At 43.2% G+C, this 19,397-nt stretch overlaps 1 protein-coding gene across 4 annotated transcripts in view; it reads right to left on the bottom strand.

Moving 5' to 3' along the window:
- The window catches only part of CCNY (cyclin Y), a 391,131-nt gene that overhangs the window by 30,154 nt on the left and 341,580 nt on the right, over positions 1–19,397 (bottom strand). For all 4 annotated transcript variants that reach the window (XM_023539756.2, XM_003420701.4, XM_023539755.2 and 1 more), the window contains 4 exons: positions 14,616–14,716; positions 7,256–7,291; positions 3,400–3,457; positions 3,188–3,307 (listed from right to left, as the gene is read on the bottom strand). In XM_023539756.2, coding sequence (XP_023395524.1) covers positions 3,188–3,307; positions 3,400–3,457; positions 7,256–7,291; positions 14,616–14,716 — 315 coding nt within the window. The remainder of the gene's footprint in view (positions 1–3,187; positions 3,308–3,399; positions 3,458–7,255; positions 7,292–14,615; positions 14,717–19,397) is intronic.

A 19,397-nucleotide genomic window follows, 5' to 3' on the forward strand; every position in this document is an offset into this window, starting at 1 on the left:
AAACTGTCACAGCCAAGGGAAGCCTAAGGAGACATGACAACTAAATGTAATAGAGAATCTTGGATAGGGTTCTAGAAAAGAAAGAGGACATGGTAAACACTAAAGAAAGAGGTGACAGAGCAGCCTGAGACGGCCATCCTCAGAAGGCCTGCTTTTTTTTTTCCACTGGCTCATTAATTGTAACAAATATACCATACTAACTAAGATGTTAACAACAGGGAAACTGTGGGGTACATGGCAATTCTCTACACTATCCTCACAATTTTTCTGTAAAACTAAAAATGATCTAAAATCAGAAGTTTTTTTAAGTCATACACTGATGAAACAATTATGCAACAATGTACCAAAACCTACGGAATGCTGCGTATCAAAATTCACCCCTTCTTCAAAATCTGAACTAAATGAAGAGACCGAGTTAGCCAGTGCTAGGACTTAAGAGGAAAAATCATGTAGAGTCAGGGTTGGGACAGATGCTTCCCGGCCACGTCCGATCTAAAGCAGCGAAAGCCAGTCTGCAAACGAACCCCAGCGTGAGGTGAGCTGAGGAGGACCTGGGGAGGCAGAGGCCTGCCCGGGCCTGCAGTCCCAGAAAACAAGGGCATGTGGGACACCCCTGAGCCCTGCCAACATATCTCCCCTCCACCTTGGTGTCTTTGTCTGGGTTTCTCATTCTTACAAGCAAAAATCCCTGATTAAGACAGGTGGTGAGCTTTCTGTCATCCCAGTACCACACAACACTAAAACGAGTCCCAACGCATGGTTCTGAGTACAGCACAGCTCAGTTAACCCCTGAGGGAAAAGATGAGCCACACACCGGGCAGCTGGATGCTCTGGCCCTCTGCCCACCTGCCCACAGTGGTGTCGGCTTCTCTGCCGCTGAAGCAGGAATATTACAAAGTGCCCTGATGTAAAAGCTCAACATAATTCAGCGAGGTGCAATTTAATTACCTCTCCCTCTGTTTTCATTTCGTCACCTGTCAGTATCAACAGGAGGGATCTTGGCATATACTGCAAAGCTAAAAAAAATAGATTCAGTTGTGTTAGGTTAATGTTACTCTTTTAAAATCAAGTTAATTAAGCTGTGAAATATGTGCTGTGGGCTAATGGGGTTCTGATATACGTAAGCTCTCTGACCACGTGCAGGCTGCAGTCCCTTCCCTGTGGCAGCAAGGCCAGAGCTCGGCGTCCTTTCCTAGCCTCGCCCTGCCTCCACCTGGGCAGCATGCCAAGTGGCAAGTATATGCCAAGAGAAAGGCCTAGATGAAGGCATCTCTGTCAACTCTAGACCAGACCTGACTGATGGCTCCCTCTGACTCCAGGGGACATCAGAGAAGGGAAAAAGAATCCTGCAAGGGTCTTGCTTAGAGCAGGCATCTGTCTGTCTGCTCCCCACAGGCATGCAGGCCGACTCTCAGCCCAGGCGAGCAGCAGTCATCAGAGAATCAGCCTGTAGTGCGTAACCCCAAAGCTGCTCATCTCCAGCTGCAGTAAACAGGAGCCGATACAGGTAAGACAAGCAAGTACGAATATCCTGCTAAACCACCAGCTTACGCAGTAAGGTAACTGAAGATTTCGGAACTTCTAACTGTTCACAGATAATAAGCCACTCCTACGGTACTCCAATGACATGAACTAATAAATCCCGCTGCAGCCCTCTGTGACATCAGAAGACAACAGGGAAATGGGTAGAAAGTCTAAGCACTTTAGATGCTCTCTCAGGCCTCAGAGGAAACTGGGTAAACTGCTGAAATGTAAATGTTGGCCTGTCCTCAACATGCCATTAGCCTTCTCCTTCACTCTAAGGAAAACAGTAAATCACTTTCAGGGCATAATTTTCTTTGGAACTAAACATAAAAAAAATTGAAAAAAGCCATCTTCTAAATCCCATCTATACCAAACCAAAAACCAAACCCACTGCCATCGAGTCAATTCCAATTCACAGTGACCCTATAGGACAGGGAAGAACTGCCCCACCAAGTTTCCAAGGAGCGCCTGGCGGATTTGAACTGCCACCCTTTTGGTTAGCAGTTGTAGCACTTAACCACTGCGCCACCAGGGTTTCCATTCCATCTATAGGAGCTTCAAAATAAAGTTTTCTTCATGGTATGAATTTTCTTATTAACATTAACCTCATCCACGGTTTCATCTGGTTTTCTTACTCTTCAACCCAATTTCCCTATGTAAAAAAAAAGGTTCTTAACCCTTGTTGCCTGTTGTTTTTGTAAGAACGTGAAATCCTTTTGAGGAACAAAGCTGGGCTGTAAAAACACCTCTCAATTATGACATGAGAACCTATGATTGTGTATGTTTTATCCTTTGGGCTACAGGTTCACTGAGGGAAAGAATGACCAAGCAAATGGATGAATGGACAAAAGAACAAACAACAAACAGGCTCAGTGCTGAATCAGGCTGGGAGCACAAAGCTCTCGGTGTGGCGAAATGCAAACAGGCCTCTGCACGCCTGTGAACTTTCTATTACAACATTCTCTTCTTGGGTCCCACAGAGAACGGCCCTCCATCTCCAGGACAGACCATTCACAGCCAGAGCTAACTTCTTATCTGAGTTACACACAACATAAAAGGTCAGTGACAATAAGTTCCATTGCTAAATCCATTTCCCAAATGAGATTTTACCTAATGAGTCCAAAAAGCCTTAAGAATCTAATTAAGAATTATAGATTTTGATTTTTTTCTCAAGTCTTAAAGTATAAATTACCTCCATGTTGCCTCTGAATATATTACAGACATTCTATTTCCACAAAGATCATAAAACAGAAGCTAGCCATATAAACCACTCCTTCCTCCATACTCATCTGTCTTGTTCATGAATTAAAAACTTGGTAGAAAATCAACAACAGGAATTCTGGATGCTATTAGGGGTGGCCTGAGTCCTTCTTAGTCTTAGGCCCCCTTAGCCCAAGTGTTTCACTTACCTGTCTTCAACATCTCAGGATTTATTGGTTTGAACATGGCTTCACGGATGACATTAAGTGGGGACTGTGGAATAGATGCACACACTCTTTGGGATACCCATAATCTATTCTCCCAGCAAAAAAGACACTGAAGCAGAATCTGTAGTTTCCCTAGGGACACTTGGTGATGATTCTCCATTGGCACGTGCTCCGCGGAGCTAGGAGCAGCCAGACCGGCGGGTGACGGGCAGCTGCAGGCACCCAGAGGCACTTACCAGGGTGACTATGGCACATTCAGCTGTCAGCTGGGCAGCACTGAACAGCGTCCGAACAAACCGGTAGATCTGTTTCTGCTCTGGGTTGTGTTTGTCATAATCTGGTGGCACTTCGGATTTCTGGGGAAGGAAACATTTTCAGATGGCTGGCCACCCAATAAGAGCAAAAGAGAAAGAAATCATCTCATGAAACCCAAGGAGGAAGAGATTACCGAAAGAGGGTGAAGGTTTTCATCAAAAATATCTAAGAGCATTCTTCCATCTGGGTCCCTGGTGGGAAAAACAACAGAAAATCAGTTTATCTTCTGCAAGAATGAGTGTCAGTCAAAAGAGAACAAAATATAGAGCTGATTCCAATGCATTTCAAGAAACAGAAGGTAGTGCTAAATGTCAGAGACGTCAGTTACTAATGAATAATAATTCCTTTCCCTTGGATCTAACATTTAAATCACATTTATTCGAATAGTCCATGGACATAAAGGAAATGAGCCACATTTAGTTGAACTAGGTAAAAACTATATCTTCTATTTTCTGATTTGTCAAATGAATCAAATCTAAGCAAATGATGTAAATTTCTTTAATGTCTTGTTTCTGAGCAAAGGTTAAGTGACCTGCTTAAAACCATCGCTCCTTGTGGTTGCAGGAAATAGGACCAAAGGTACAAACACTCAGTGCATCCTGGAGGTCAGTCAGACATTTTTACAACATGCAACCTGACTACTTCATTATTTAGGAATTTCACAATTTTACACTGAACGTCAAGAGGTGACACTAGAAAACCTTAACTCGATAACCCATAAAGGAGCAGCTGGCTGTTACCACGCTAGGCAAGGCCTGGAACCATTTGAGGTGACGGTTTTCCCTGCAGGCACCAGTGCCTCAGGCTGCTGGGCTCTGTGGGGACACCCTCACCTCCCCAGTGGCAGCTCAACTTTCATTTATTTTACGTAAACAGAACTTTACCTAAAAATTTTTCTTTAAAAACAAACCTGGAAACCACTGCTTTGGTCATATGATACAACTTCCAGAGTCTGTGCTTTCCATGCCAGTTATGCTTAGGACATCAGAAGGCTACAGACTTGTCTCTAACACACACCCATCATGGCAAACACTGTAATTTCTACTCTATAAATTTACTAAAAAATTTACTATCTGCATCAAAATAAAAGAGAAGGAAAGAGCAAATTTTCACTTCTGGATTTGCAAAACAGGAATTTTTTTTTTTGGGGGGGGGTTTCTGGGCCTTCATACCTGCTCAGTTGCTCTTGCCTACATGAACACCTCACTAACACCTCTGCAGGACATTCAGGGGGTATGTGAAGCAGGCCTGCTTGATGTTCCTGACGAATGAGAGCCCCTGAAAAGCCATGCAAGCCCTCTAGAGAAACATTCACCAGAAAGCATTCTGAAGATGAGCATGCAGGTTCAAAAATACACATGAGGATTAAGGACTTGGGCTAAAATGATTTTGGAAGCAAATTGTATCCTCTGAGAAATGGACTGTTTCCTCTCACCTCCATCACAGCTGCATTCCCACTGAACAGCATCATCTCTACCAAGCACACGGATCTGTCACCAGCTCCAGGAGTCTGGCAGTGTGATTCATCCAAGAGAGAGTGGGCAGGCAGTCAGGCCACCTTGCCCCCAAGACACCATCAGGCTACACTCTGAGATCAGTCATGCTTATTTACAATATTTACTTTTGTGGTTAGACTTTCGCCAGTTCTACTCACTCATTTTTGGTGGAATTTATCACCAATAACCAGGTAGAGCATAAGATTAAAGGTTTGGGAGGTACACTGTTTGGTTCAAATCTCAATTCCCTTATTTACTAGTTGTGCCATCTTTGGCAAATTTAGTTTCCCTGTGTCTCAGTTTCTTTACCTGTAAAATGGGGATAATATCAGTATCCTCTGATGGAATTGTTGAGGTAGTCTTTTGAACAAAACAAGGGGATACTGCATGCTTTAAAATGAGGAAAGGTGTGTGCTGGGGTTGTATCCTTTCACCATACTTATTCAATCTGTATGCTGAGCAAATAATCCAAAAAGCTGGATTATATGAAGAACAAGGCATCAGGGTTGGAGGAAGAGTCACTGACAACCTGCAATATGCAGATGACACAACCTTACTTGCTGAAAACAAAGAGGACTTGAAGCTCTTACTGATGAAGATCAAAGACTACAGCCTTCAGCATGGATTGATTACACCTCAACATAAAGAAAACAAAAATCCTCGCTACTGGACCAATAAGTGACATCACGATAAACAGATAAAGATTAAAGTTGACAAGAATTTCATTTTACTGGGATCTACACTCCATGTCCATGGAGGAAGCAGTCAAGAAATCAAACAATGTACTGCACTGGGCAAATCTGCTGCAAAGGACCTCTTTAAAGTGTTGAAAAGGAAAGATGTCACCTTAAGGACTGAAGTGCACCTGACCCCAGCCATGGTGTCTTCAATCACCTCATATGTATGGGAAAACTAGATAATGAATAAGAAAGACTGAAAAGAACTGATGCTAACACCATAATTCAAAGGCATCAATTCTTCTCCAGTCTCCTTATTCACTGTCCAGCTTTGGCATGCTTACGAGGCAACTGAAAATACCATGACTTGGGTTAGACACACCTTAATCCTCAAAATTCTTCAGGGAAACAACTAATCTATATACGCCATCACCATAATGGTGTTGGTGAAGAATACTGAATATACCACGGCCAGCCAGAAATCTGTCTTGGAAAAAGTACAGTCAGAATTCTCCTTAAAAGCAACAATGGTGAGACTTTGTCTCACATACTTGGAACATGTTATCGAGAGGGACCAGTTACTGGAGAAGAACATCATGCTTGGTAGAGGATCAGCGAAAAAGTGGAAGACCCTCAACAAGGTGGACAGACACAGTGGCTGCAACAGTGGGCTCAAACATAGCAACGATTGTGAGGATGGCGCAGGATCAGGCAGTGTTTCGTTTTGTTGTGCACAGAGTCACTGAGTCGGAACCCACTCAACAACAACATGGCTAAATTAACTTTGGGATCTACGATAGTCTAAAAACTGAGAGATACTAACACAAAACTGGTTTGAGAGCATAACATCTTACTTTCACTAATGGTATTCCGTTGTTACTTAAGGTTTAAGTGTTTCAAACGTTTAAACTAGTATCATGTTAACAATTTTGGTTCTTAAATCCAAAATTCTCAAGCACCATTCAATGACGATATGGAAAACAATAACTTTCCAGGTATTTGTCCCCAAATACTGTATTTTTTTTTTCCCTGTAACAATGCTGATTAGAAGCTCTCTCATCTAACCTCTGCTTAACTGACTTGTCACAGTCCCCCACCCCTCTGTAAAACAGACGTGAGGTGGTGGCCGCCCCCTGCTGACCACCCAGGGCTGGCTGGTAGTCTCTTGTATGCTCAGATAGTCTGGTCTCATCCTACCTAGGAGATCTAGGCTTACCAAGGAGCAGCTCTGCTTCTTCCAAACTGGTTATCAATTTTTTTTTATGATCCCTGGATTTAACTGACTTTTTAAATTCCTCAACTATCACCAGACCCAATCATATCAGAAATTTTTATCACCAGACCCAATCGTATCAGAAAGGACTTCTACTACCTTAGAGTTTATGTCTCAGTTTACTCCTAAATTTCTTCTATTGGATTCAAACTATAAAATTAAACATCATTTTTTTCATGTTAAAGTTATACACAGTAATTTTTTAAATTATCTTTTATAAAACAGACGGTTTAGAAAGATGACACAAAATAAAAAGTGAAGAAAGGTTGAACATTAAGAAGGCTTCTTCTGTTTTGCTGGCTTCAACCACAAACACCCATTTGGCTTCCTTTTTAAAAAAAAAAAAAAAATTCAGAAGCAGTTCAGTGCTCACCTGGAAAGTTTTGGCAAATTATACTAACTTCAGAAATTCTATGAAAATATGGGTTAAAAGTATCAAGTTCAAAGGTTGAGGCAACTATAAGCATAATAGGAAAATAAGCGGAAAAACATAATTGAAGATAAACTGTGATAGATTTAGCACAAAATTTTTCATCCACATACCTGTTTTTGATGTGATAATATATTGCGAGAGCTACACTGTAAAATAAAATGCAGGCGTTCAATGTTTCATAGGCACATTCAAGATCTTATACAATATCAGGCATCAGTCTGACCACAAATATTTAAACACAAGTAAAAGGTAAGCAATCTATCTGAACAGTCCCCTTTCGCTCAGAATACTGTTCGAAAAACACACTCTTCAGAGCAAGTCAATTTGGTACTCATTCCCCCAAATTATTAAATCTTTCCCAGAAACACCAGATTTAAAAACAAATTGCTCTTTCTATCAGAAATTGTAAGCTTTCCTCACTTGTAAAATACAAGAACTATATTAAAAACAGATGATGCAAATTAAAACATCTTTAGAAATCTTCATTACCTACCATTTCAGAAAACTAGTGGTTTCTTTAAAATGTGAACATCATCCACCACGGTTTGTCATTTTTCTCTTAAATCAATAACCTACTGGCAATCTGCCCAACTTGTCCATTCACTTGCTGAAATGGTACTGCAGTTTTTATTTGGAGCACTACCTTAAAATTTATATTTCACATTTTAAAAGATCTGAATTTAACAAAGATATTCCTTCCCCTTGATTTTTTTTTTCTTTTTTAAGCACTGATTATAAAATACTTTTTATTAACTGTAGAAATATTGGAAACTATAGAAAATATCAAGAAAAATAATCCCTCTACCCAAAGACAACTACTATTAGCTTAGGATATCTAGGTACCTGTTGCTGTCAATAAATTACACTGTGCAAAAAAGGTTTGCATTCTATTTTTATTCTTATTAATATTTTTCTTACTACTATATTCTTCAAACACATGACTTTAAAAATTTTTTATTGTGCTTTAAGTGAAAGTTTACAAATCAAGCCAGTCTCTCATACAACAATTTATATACACCTTGCTACATACTCCTAGTTACTCTCTCCCTAATGAGACAGCACACTCCTCTCCACCCTGCATTCCCACATCCATTCAGCCAGCTTCTGTCCCCCTCTGCCCTCCCATCTCCCCTCCAGACAGGAGCTGCCCACATAGTCTCATGTGGCTACTTGATCCAGGAAGCTCACTCTTCACCAGTATCATTTTCCATCTCATAGTCCAGTCCAACCCCTGCCTGAAGAGTTGGCTTTGGGAATGGTTCCTGTCTTGGGCTAACAGAAGATCTGGGGGCCATGACCTCCGGCGTGCTTCTAGTCTCAGTCAGACCATTAAGTCTGGTCTTTTTACGACAATTTGGGGTCTGCATCCCACTGCTCTTCTGCTCCCTCAGGGGTTCTCTGATGTGTTCCCTGTCAGAGCACTCATTGGTTGTAGCTGGGCACCATCTAGTTCTTCTGGTCTCGGGCTGATGGAGTCTGTGGTTCATGTGGCCCCTTCTGTCTCTTGGGCTCATAATTACCTTGTGTCCTTGGTGTTCTTCGTTCACCTTTGCTCCAGGTGGGTTGACACCAATTGATGCATCTTAGATGGCTGCTTGCTAGCGTTTAAGACCCCAGACGCCACTCTCCAAAGTGGGATGCAGAATGTTTTCTTAACAGATTTTATTATGCCAATTGGCTTAGATGTCCCCTGAAACCATGGTCCCCAAACCCCCAGCCCTGCTACGCAGGCCTTCAAAGCACTCAGTTTATTCAGGAAACTTCTTTGCTTTTGGTTTAGTCCAGTTGTGCTGACCTCGCCCGTACTGTGCAAACACATGACTTTAAACAGCTGATTATAGTCCATCATAAGGTCGCTAATTTTCTAATCACTCCCTACTATTGAACATTTAAGTTGTTTCTAACATTTTGCAATTATAACACCATAATGAACACTCTCAAAGGTAAGTAATACTTTCCCATCAGTGTCTGCTGCACCTCACATTCACTGACACTCATCTTAAATGTGCTAAAAAAAAAAAAAAATGGTTCCCAGCTGGACAGGCAGGAAAAAAGCACTGTTTTTTTCAATCTGAGTTCCTGTGATCATCCATCCAGCTGGCACAGTTATTCAGGTTGACTGGCCAATTTTTTCCCCCTCATTTCTTCTTTGGTAAACTCTCTATGTCCTTCCACTATTTTTGTGTGACTTTATAATTTAACGAGGAAGCCAAAAAATACTTCTACATGAGTCGGAATCGACTTGACAGCAACAGGTTTTCACTTTTGTTTTGTGTAAGGACATAGCTAAGTAGCTGTATCAGCTTGGGTTCTGTGTTTCTCAGTGGTACTGAAAGATCTTTATCGAGAGCACAGAACATGACAATAGCTAATCTTGCTCTATTGAAAGAAAAACTTTATTCTTCCAAGTCAATCTCTTCCCAGGTCTGTTCATTCAAATGGTTCAGCACTAAGTGTTAGAAGTACTCATGAGAAAACGGTACTGCTTCCTCTGTTTCTCCTGACATCTTGAAAAGCATCTAATCTGATGAAGGAATTGCAAATGGGGTGAAAAGGCTTCAGAAGTAATAATAATATGGTTTTCTAAGTGCTGTCATATACATTAACAGCCCTGTAACAGAAAGCAGCAGACGTTACTGCTTCTACTGTATAAATGAGAAAACGAAGGTTCAGACCCTAGATGCCAGGACTCCCAGCTTGACAGTAGGGCTCTGTGCCCTTCTGTTCTGCCATGTTGCCTCTGGGAAGCAGGGAAAAATGACTGTTTATTCACTTAATAGTCACGCCGCCACGACTGCTCTTCTGATCCATGGCAGGCTGAAATTGAATGCTTCATACGATCAGGTTTAGCCCAGTGATTAATCTCTTTGACTGAGAAAGAAAATGGCTCTTGCTTCCCCTCCAAGGTAGTGTAATGAAGAGGAACTATCACCAGACTGGAAGGCAGACAAACCTGGGTTCAAAACCTTGCTCCTTCATTCATTGGAGTTTGCTTGTGTCTCAGAACCTTCATTTCCTCGTTAATAAAATTAGAACGATACACCTACACTGAAGACTGGTTATTATGATCAACTGAGATAAAACGTGTAAAAGCATGATCTCAAATATAAAGCTCTAAAACAAAAGTTGTTATTATTGTTGTTATTCCCCTATCAATAACTTCACCTCAAGAGGTCTGGCTTCTGCAGACTGAATGAAAACCCCCCAGGGTCCCAAGGTCACTCTTCTTCCCATCCCAGGGCAAGACTGAACTCATCGTGGTCTTGGACCTCCAGGAAAGACAGACCCACCTGTAGGCCAGTTCCCGCCCAGGCTGTATCCCAGAAAGGGGAAAGGCTGAGCTGAAGGTTCACGCACAGCTCAGCTCTCACAAGCCAGCTTACTTCAAAGAACTGATTGTTGGGGGAAAGGGCAGACAGGTAAAAACCGAACCAGTCTCGGGCTTCCGGCTTCATGGCAAACGGCCAGCCTTTGAGGTCTGTGTGGTTCTGCCTGGAGGTCTCACCAAGGATGGGCTAGACTAAACCACAGAGCAGAAGTACATTTTGGCCAAAGGGTTTGCTTTTTTGCCTCGTAGCTGGGAAGGAAGAATGTGCTACATTCTTGCCCGAGGAAACAAAACAGACTTGTGGTTGTTGGCACTGCCCTTGTTTGACTTTTTACCTAGAGAGCTAAATTAGCAAGGCACATGACAATCCCAGCACCGCTGCTGTAGATCAAGTGGAGGGGGGACTGGCAGTGCAGAGGGGCTGACCCCAGAGCTGGAGGAGGGCACGTAGCTCCTCTCTGACCCTTGGAGGCCAAGGATCATGGACGATTAGACCAACTGAGTGAATGGGGTCCTCACTACACTCCACCTTTGACCATCATTCACAAGCCTGTTACGGGACTTGGTGGAGAGGGTCTTGGACAGGCATATGGGGTGGCTGGCAAACGCCAAATCAATCCCACAGCTCGCGGCATTTAAGGGAAAGACTGAAAACAAGCAAACCAGTTGCTGTGAAGTTGACTTCCACTCATGGGGACCCCATGTCTCAGAGGACACAGAGGAAAACCAAATTCTCAAAATAAGAAATAACGCTATAAAAAGAGTGAGAGTGGAGTGAGTGCCCAAACTTTTTACACTTAAACTCTCCTTTCACTGTTAAAATAGGACTCGACCCCTCGCCCTACACCCAACTAAACCCGTTGCTCTGGAGTCGATTCCAAATCATAGTGATCCTATGGGAAAGAGTAAAACTGCCCCAACAGATTTCCAAGGCTGTATTTCTAATCTTTACGGGAGCAGACTGCCACATCTTTTTCCTGTGTAGTGGCTGGTAGGTTTCAACCACCGACCTTTTGGTTTACAGCTGAGAGCGTAACCACTGCTATCCCCACCTAGAATGGGTAAACATGTTTGTTAATTTTGGCCGTCCCTGATGTACATGTGGGTTGTGTTCCAAAACTTAGTTTGTAAGTCGGTTTTTCAGACTCAGAGCACTGTCTCACAGAAACAAGGTCATACCTGGTTTTCGGGAAGTAAGTTTAGCCCACAAATGCTCATTTATCCCAACAATGAAGCTGAACTATAGTATTAAGGATTTTCCTGTCAATTTTAGAGTTTTTGGGGGGCAAGACGGCCTTGGATTTAGGGGAGGTAGAGAAAGCATAAGCACATAGGCATTTCCTTTTGCCAGGCGTAGGGTAAGATACTCACAGTGACCCTACAGGACAGAGCAGAACTGCCCCATAGGGTTTCCAGGGCTGTAATCTTTACAGGAGCAGATCGCCACATCTTTCTCCCGCGGAAGGGCTGTTGGGTTTGAACCACCGACCTTTTGGTTAGCAGCTGAGCGCTCCGCCACTGCACCAGGAGGGCTCCTGAGTTGGAACTGATTCGACAACAATGGGTTTGGTTTTTGTTTGTTTGTTTAGGGTAAGCATCAGGCAGAATTTTAAAATACGATGGCATTTAGGTTTAGGATTTTTCTACCCACTCTTGGACACCCCCTGCTCTTTGTTTACCCCTTTCCTCTTACACCATCAAAACAGCTAATAGAAGAACTCACACAGGCCAGCTAACACAGCAAAATTGCTTTAACTCTTCAGCTCCTTGGTCAGAACCAGGCCAGGTGTGCGATGCAGGTATTCATGCGGCAGCGTCCTGATGGTACCCCTTCCACTAGGGCCTACCCACCCAGCTCCAGCTCCAGCTCCAGCTCCAGCTCCAGCTCCAGCTCCAGCTCCCAAACGCACATATTCAAAAGGAGCTTACTTTTTACAGCAACTGGACCACTGGCTGAAGGAATTTCAAATCTGGGCAGGGCGGAGAAAACGTCTTTTGGATCAGGGGAGCCACAGTACCTGCACTGTCAGGATGCTGTCTTGGTGGGCAGCTATCACAACTGTCTGGGCTCTTCAGCTCTGTGTTTATTACTCCAGAGTTTATTGATGGCAAAGTGGTTAAGAGTTTGGCTGCTAGCCAAAAGGTCGGCAGTTCAAACCCACTAGCCGCTCCTTGGAAACCCTATCGGGCAGTTCTACCCTGTCCTATAGGGTCGCTATGAGTTGGAATTGACTCGACGACAATGCATTTAGTTTTCGGGATTTTTTTTAAATTTAAAAGTTTCAAAGAGACTTTGGAGGACAAGGGCAGGGTGGCTGTCCGTTCATATCAGTAGTTCTCAATCTTGGCTGCCCAATAGAGTTGCTACACTAGGGAGTTTTAAAAACCCAAACACCCAGGCTATACGAGAGCAATTCAATCAAGAACTCCAGCCAGAGCCAGCCACCAGTATTTCTTAAAGCTCCCCAGGTGCTTATGACACACAGACAAAGGCTGAGAGCCACTGATTTACACAGAGGAACCTATGAGCTAGGTGTGCTCGCGACCTCCCAAAGCTCAATCACTGAAGTATCAGATCGTGACCCCAGTTTTCTGACCCCTGCTCCCAAGCATCTATGTCACAAGCAGCGGTGATTTCAGCAGCCAAAGGGGCAAGCAACTGAGTTGGAGTCAATTGTGAATCCCAGAGCTCCCAGCTGCCATTTAGAGTGGAGGTGCCGCTCTGTCCTACTCTGCTTCCCCTGCTGTGGAGCAGGATTCCAGGATAAAAGGACAGCTAGCAGTCCATCCCGTGCTTTTTAGAGCTAGAGCAGATGCCAGGAACAGCACGGTGCAAAGTTCTTAGGGCTCTCCACTTCCCCCCACAACTGCTAACTACTTCGTCTACAAAATACTTCCCAAGTTACTGCACCTCCCACTTCCTGGCAGTAAACTGGGGCCCAAGGGTATTTAAGTGGCTCCAGGAAGGTCACACAGGTAACCATCTTGTGGGGCTATTACACAAACCTCTTCCCAGCTGCCATTACTTGGGTTTACGATCGCTAGTCACTTACGATGTCCTTAAACACCGAGGTAATGAAGGGAGAGGTAGACTTCCGTTCGGATCTGGGGAACATGCTGCCCACGGGATAGAAGAAAACTGCACAGATACGGCAGCCTTATCCTAGTGGTCACGTCTTCTACCTTTCACCTGGAGTCACCTGCTGCGCCCAGAAGACACTCACAGAGCCCTCACTGCCCTGACTGAGGTAGAGACAGAATCACCTAGAATCATACTTAAAATATGGCTTTGAAGCCTAAATACCTGGCCCATTGAAATAAAAGAATATTTCTTAGAGATTTTAACACTTATCTCATATGCTAGCACGCATTGTTGCTGAATATGGACTTTCTTGAACAAGCATAGAGATAAAATAATCCAGATTGTCTCCAAGCTGAGCTGCTGACCAGAAGCCCCCGGCACATCAGTGATCTGTGATTGCTCTCGAGGGTTACTGTCACCGTGCCCATGGGAATGTTACAGGAAAAGCCCCCCTGCCTCCCTTATACCTCTCATTTTAAATTAAGGAAACTGAGGCCCCAAAAGGGAAATGATTTTATCCAAAGACTCCCCTTCCTCCCTCTTAACCCCCATTTTAAAATAAGCAACAAAAGGCCCTCACAAAAAAGGGTCTTACCCAACCCCCCTCCTCCAGTGAGTGACAGAGCCAAGATTAGAACTCAGGTCTCTTGACTCCCAGCCAAGTATACTCTCCACCAGGCCATGCCAGCGTTCTCCTGTAGCCCACAGTCTTAAACTGTGACCACAAGAGCCTCCCCTTATTTAGATGGTAAAACACTAGCAGAGTTACCCTAGAATGGCCTCAGGAAAAAGGTGGAGAGAAGGCATGCACAAAAATATAAATGCATTTTAAATAACCACTTGATTACAAATTTTGGTCTTTTATGTAAATAATAACATGCACAAGCATTTAGATACCTCACATCTTAACTCCCAAAATCACTTTTCAGAAAGATTTCCTGAATAGTCCATGGCCTCCCCTTCCCCATCTTACCTCTCCCATACCCCACAACCAACCAGCTTACCCCTCAGGTTAAGGAACAGAGAAAGCACTTAGTTAAGCAAAGGTCTGTATACCCACCATTTAATCGTATACTTGAGGTTTGGCTGACTGACTGTGCTATCATCTAGGAAAATAGTGGAGCAGGAGCTGTACTTCCTCGCTACTTGTCCTGGAGGATGCTGGAAAAACAATGGGCAACAAGACAAGAACAATTACACAGGACTTAAAATTCTCCCAAGAACACCACCCCCTTGAGACCAGAGCACAGAGGGAAAAAATGTCTTAGCAGGAGCTGCTACCACCACCACCAAAACAGTACAAAAACACTTCATCTATAAAATGAAATCCCCTGCTGTTCCACCTATAAAAGTCAGCACACCACCCTGGTCCCAAGCTTCCCTCATCAGGAGAACAGTAAACTGCTCCAATCAGCATCAAAGAGTCTGTTGTAACCCTCTGCCCCGGGGACTGTGTGAACATGGAGCATACCTCTCACTACACCAAAGAAAGCCCAGAATTAAGGGGGTGTCCTGATTTTACACACCAAGATCAACACAAGAGTCTACTGTACCCATTTTCTCTACTTTTGCAGTACAGGTGATTGGGGGGCCATGGAAGATGCAGGCGATGTTAATTTAGAATCTCCTTTTCAGGAATGAAAAGATAGAGGAAAAAAGGTATTCCTTTATTAGGAATGAAATAGTGTACAAAGGGGATGATTATCTGATACTTTTGAAAATATAACAATCCTTTAGGGAGCGTGCTCATTCAGTTTTATGACTGGTTCTTTCCCAGCTATGTTCAATTTTGAGGTCTTTGGACAACTTTAGACCTGAGAAATACTTCTGAAAAGTACTGGTAAAGAAAAGAATTAAATTATAAACCAATGACATCTAAATGAATGCTATAAAGAGATTTTTGGAAACTAGTTGGGCAATGGAAATCCTGGTGGCTCAGTGATAAAGTACTATGGCTGCTAATCAAAAGGTCAGCAGTTCAAATCCACCAGGCACTCCTTGGAAACTCTATGGAGTAGTTCCACTCTGTCCTATAGGGCCGCTATGTGTCGGAACCGACTCCACAGCAATGAGTTTAGGTTTTTTGGTTTTATTTGGGCAATATGACTGTTGTTAGGTGTTGTCAAGTCGGTTCCAACTCACAGTGACCCTATGCACAAGAGAAGGAGACACTGCCTGGTCCTGCACCATCCTCCCAACTGTTGTTATGCTTGAGCCCATTGTTGTAGCCACTGTGTCACAATCCATCCCACTGAGGGTCTTCCTCTTTGCTGCTGACCCTCTACTTTACCAAGTATGATGTCCTTCTCCAGGAACTATCCCTCCTGACAACATGTCCAAAGTATGTGAGATGACCATCTGCCCTGGTTGTAGATATCAATCAGGATAACTGACTAGTAGGTGTCAATCTAGATAATTCTTGCTCAAAAGCAAGTTAGAAAAAGAACTCATATCATCTCAACAAAAGCCAAATTACCACTTGCCTGGGGCTATGTTGAAGGTCTACCTGTCAGCAACCTAAAAACACCAATCTCTTAGGGATCTCAAAATCACCGGCCTGACCTGTCCACCTCCAAAAAAATCCCCAGTTATCCACATGATGACTAAAAGGAAGCCCTAAGGCTAATTAGAGATCAAATACCTCACTCAATACTTCAATCTGAGCAATACAAAAACGATGTTATAAACAACCTACTCTTAAAATTAAATAATAAATGAAAATAGCCACTGTTTGGGGTAGCCAGTTCCTTAACTTACTGCTAGAGGGCACTGCACTACCGAAGCGAACTTGAAAAAGTCTGTGAGTCAAGGGGAGATGACCAAACTCAGGAAATTCAAAAGATAAAACCTGTTTGGGGACTTCATTTCTTAGGCTTACTGCTGTGTCTGTGTAAGGAAAGGGCAAGGGAAAGCACCATCAAATTCAAGGTCAGCTTAACAAGGCATTTTTGCTTTTGTTAATCACAGCATTCTTACTCAGATAATCTAGAAAGGCATTAAAAAACAACTCTTTTTAAGCTCACGTAGCAAGCACAGTTAAGTCATAGAAGAAACACTAAAAATTCATAATCTCACTTTGAAATGTGGCGTCTGGGGTCTTAAATGCTAACAAGCTGCCATCTAAGATGCATCAATTGGTCTCAACCCACCTGGATCAAAGGAGAATGAAGCACACCAAGGTCACACGATAACTATGAGCCCAAGAGACAGAAAGGGCCACATGAACCAGAGACCTACATCAGCCTGAGACCAGAAGAACTAGTTGGTGCCCGGCCACAATCGATGATTGCCCTGACAGGGAGCACAACAGAGAACCCCTGAGGGAGCAGGAGATCAGTGAGATGCAGACCCCAAATTCTCATAAAAAGACCATACTTAATGGTCTGGATGTGACTAGAGGAATCCCGGCGGTCATGGTCCCCAAACCTTCTGTTGGCACAGGACAGGAACCATTCCCGAAGACAACTCATCAGACATGAAAGGGACTGGACAGTGGGTAGGAGAGAGATGCTGATGAAGAGTGAGCTATTCGTATCAGGTGGACACTTGAGACTGTGTTGGCATCTCCTGTCTGGAGGGGGGATGGGAGGATAGAGAGAGTTGGAAGCTGGCAAAATTGTCACGAGAGACTGGAAGGGCTGACTCATTAGGGGGAGAGCAAGTGGGGGTATGGAGTAAGGTGTATATAAGCTTACATGTGACAGTCTGACTTGCTTTGTAAACGTTCACTTGAAGCTCAATAAAAGTTAATAAAAAAATAATAAAATAAAAAATTCATAATCTATGAATAGCTGTTAATATCAGTGGTCAGCTTTCTAAAATCCTCACGAAATTTTCCCCACAGGTGCAAAATCTGCTACAATCAATGAAAACCTCAAGAGGTAACATATTTTACACAAAAATTCAGCAATTAACTGATATCCTAATGAATTTTGAGAGAGATGGGATAATTTTAGGAATAATACCAACAATGAAGCAAAACAACAATAGTTCACTTCTACTTCTTGTGGAGTTTCAGCTATTTCCTCTGACGCAACTTCCTTCAAGATTAAAGTGTGATGACAGGAACTGTCAAGAATAAGTGGTTTCCCTTAGAAAATCTAAGTCACGGGGCCTCTGCCAAGGAGAGGAGATGAGTGGTTCCCTTGGATGAGTATCTTTACCTCCCTCTCTCCATCTAAGGCCTTCCTTTCATCAGCTAACTCACAGGAACACCCCTCAGGACAGGCAGCCCCTAGCGGCTAGAGCTTTACCTCAAAACCAGCCATGCATACTACCCAAGATAAAGAACAATCATGAATCTGTGAAGCACCTCACAACATGGATGAATCTGGAGGGCATTATGCTGAGTGAAATAAGTCAATCTCAAAAGGACCAATATTGTATGAGACCACTACTATAAAAACTCATGAAAAGGTTTACACATAAAAAGAATCTCTGATGGTTATGAGGGAGGGGAGGGGTGGGGAAGGGAAAAACACTAAATAAACCAAAAAAACCCAAAGCCATTGCTGTCAAGTTGATTCTAACACATAGCAACCCTAGAGGACAGAGTAGAAGTGGCCCATAGAGCTCCCAAGGAGACCCTGGTGGATTTGAACTGCTGACCTTTTGGTTAGCAGCTGTAGTACTTAACCACTACGCCACCAGGGTTTCCAAACACTAAACAGACAATACATTAAGTGGTAACTTTGGTGACAGTACATAATACTGGGGAAGCCAGCACAACTTGTACAAGGCAAGGTCACAGAAGCTCCATAGGCACATCCAAACTCTGAGGGACTGAGTTGTTGGGCTGAGGGCTGTGGGGATTGTGGTCTCAGGGAACATCTAGCTCAACTGGCATAACAGAGTTTATAATGTTCTACATTCTACTTTGGTGAGTGGTGTCTGGGGTCTTAAAAACCTGTGAACGGCCATCTAAGATACTCTACTGGTCTCACCCCTTTGGGAACAAGGAAGAATGAAGAAATCCAAAGATACCAGGGAAAGATTAATCCAAAGAACTAATGGACCACAACTACCACAGCCTCCACCAGACTGAGTCCAGTACAACTAGATGGTACCCAGCTACCACTACCAACTGCTCTGACAGGGATCACAATAGAGGGTCCTGGACAGAGCTGGAGAAAAATGTAGAACAATATTCTAACTCACAAAAAAAGACCCAGCTTACTGGCCTGACACAGATTGGAAAGACCTCGAGAGTATGGCCCTCGGACACCATTTTAGCTCAGTAATGAATTCACTCCGCAGATTCACCCTTCAGCCAAAGATTAGACAGGCCCATAAAAACAAAATGAGACTAAAGGGGCACATCAGCCCAGGGGCAAGGGCGAGAAGGCAGGAGGGGACAAGAAAGCTGGTAATAGGGAACCAAAAGACAAGGAGGGACAGTGTTGACATGTCCTGGGGTTGTTTACCAATATCATAAAACAATGTGTACTGTCCAGTGAGAAGCTAGTTTGTTCTCTAAACCTTCATCCAAAGTACAATTAAAGAACAGTCATGCTTTGGGATCTCCAAGCTGGGACTCCAGGTACCCCTAAAGCTCTCGATTTACCAGGGGACGTGAGCTCAGCTTCCAAATTATTTAACATTTCTACCATAAGTTTTAAAATTTAATTTCAACTATTTAACAATTCCTAAATTAAATAAAAACTCTAAGTATTAAATTACAATGATTTTTATTTTCAGGGTAGCTCATCGCTCTAAATAGCATTTGGGCATTAAGTCACTTGTTGGATGTCAGGGCTACAAGATTTGTAAAATGAAAACCTCTCTTGGTTTGAAATCCATATTGATAACAAGCTGGATTCCCTCTACCTGAAAAGGTCTTGGC

Source organism: Loxodonta africana, chromosome 4 (genome assembly GCF_030014295.1).
Source record: "Loxodonta africana isolate mLoxAfr1 chromosome 4, mLoxAfr1.hap2, whole genome shotgun sequence".
Lineage (NCBI taxonomy): Eukaryota > Metazoa > Chordata > Mammalia > Proboscidea > Elephantidae > Loxodonta > Loxodonta africana.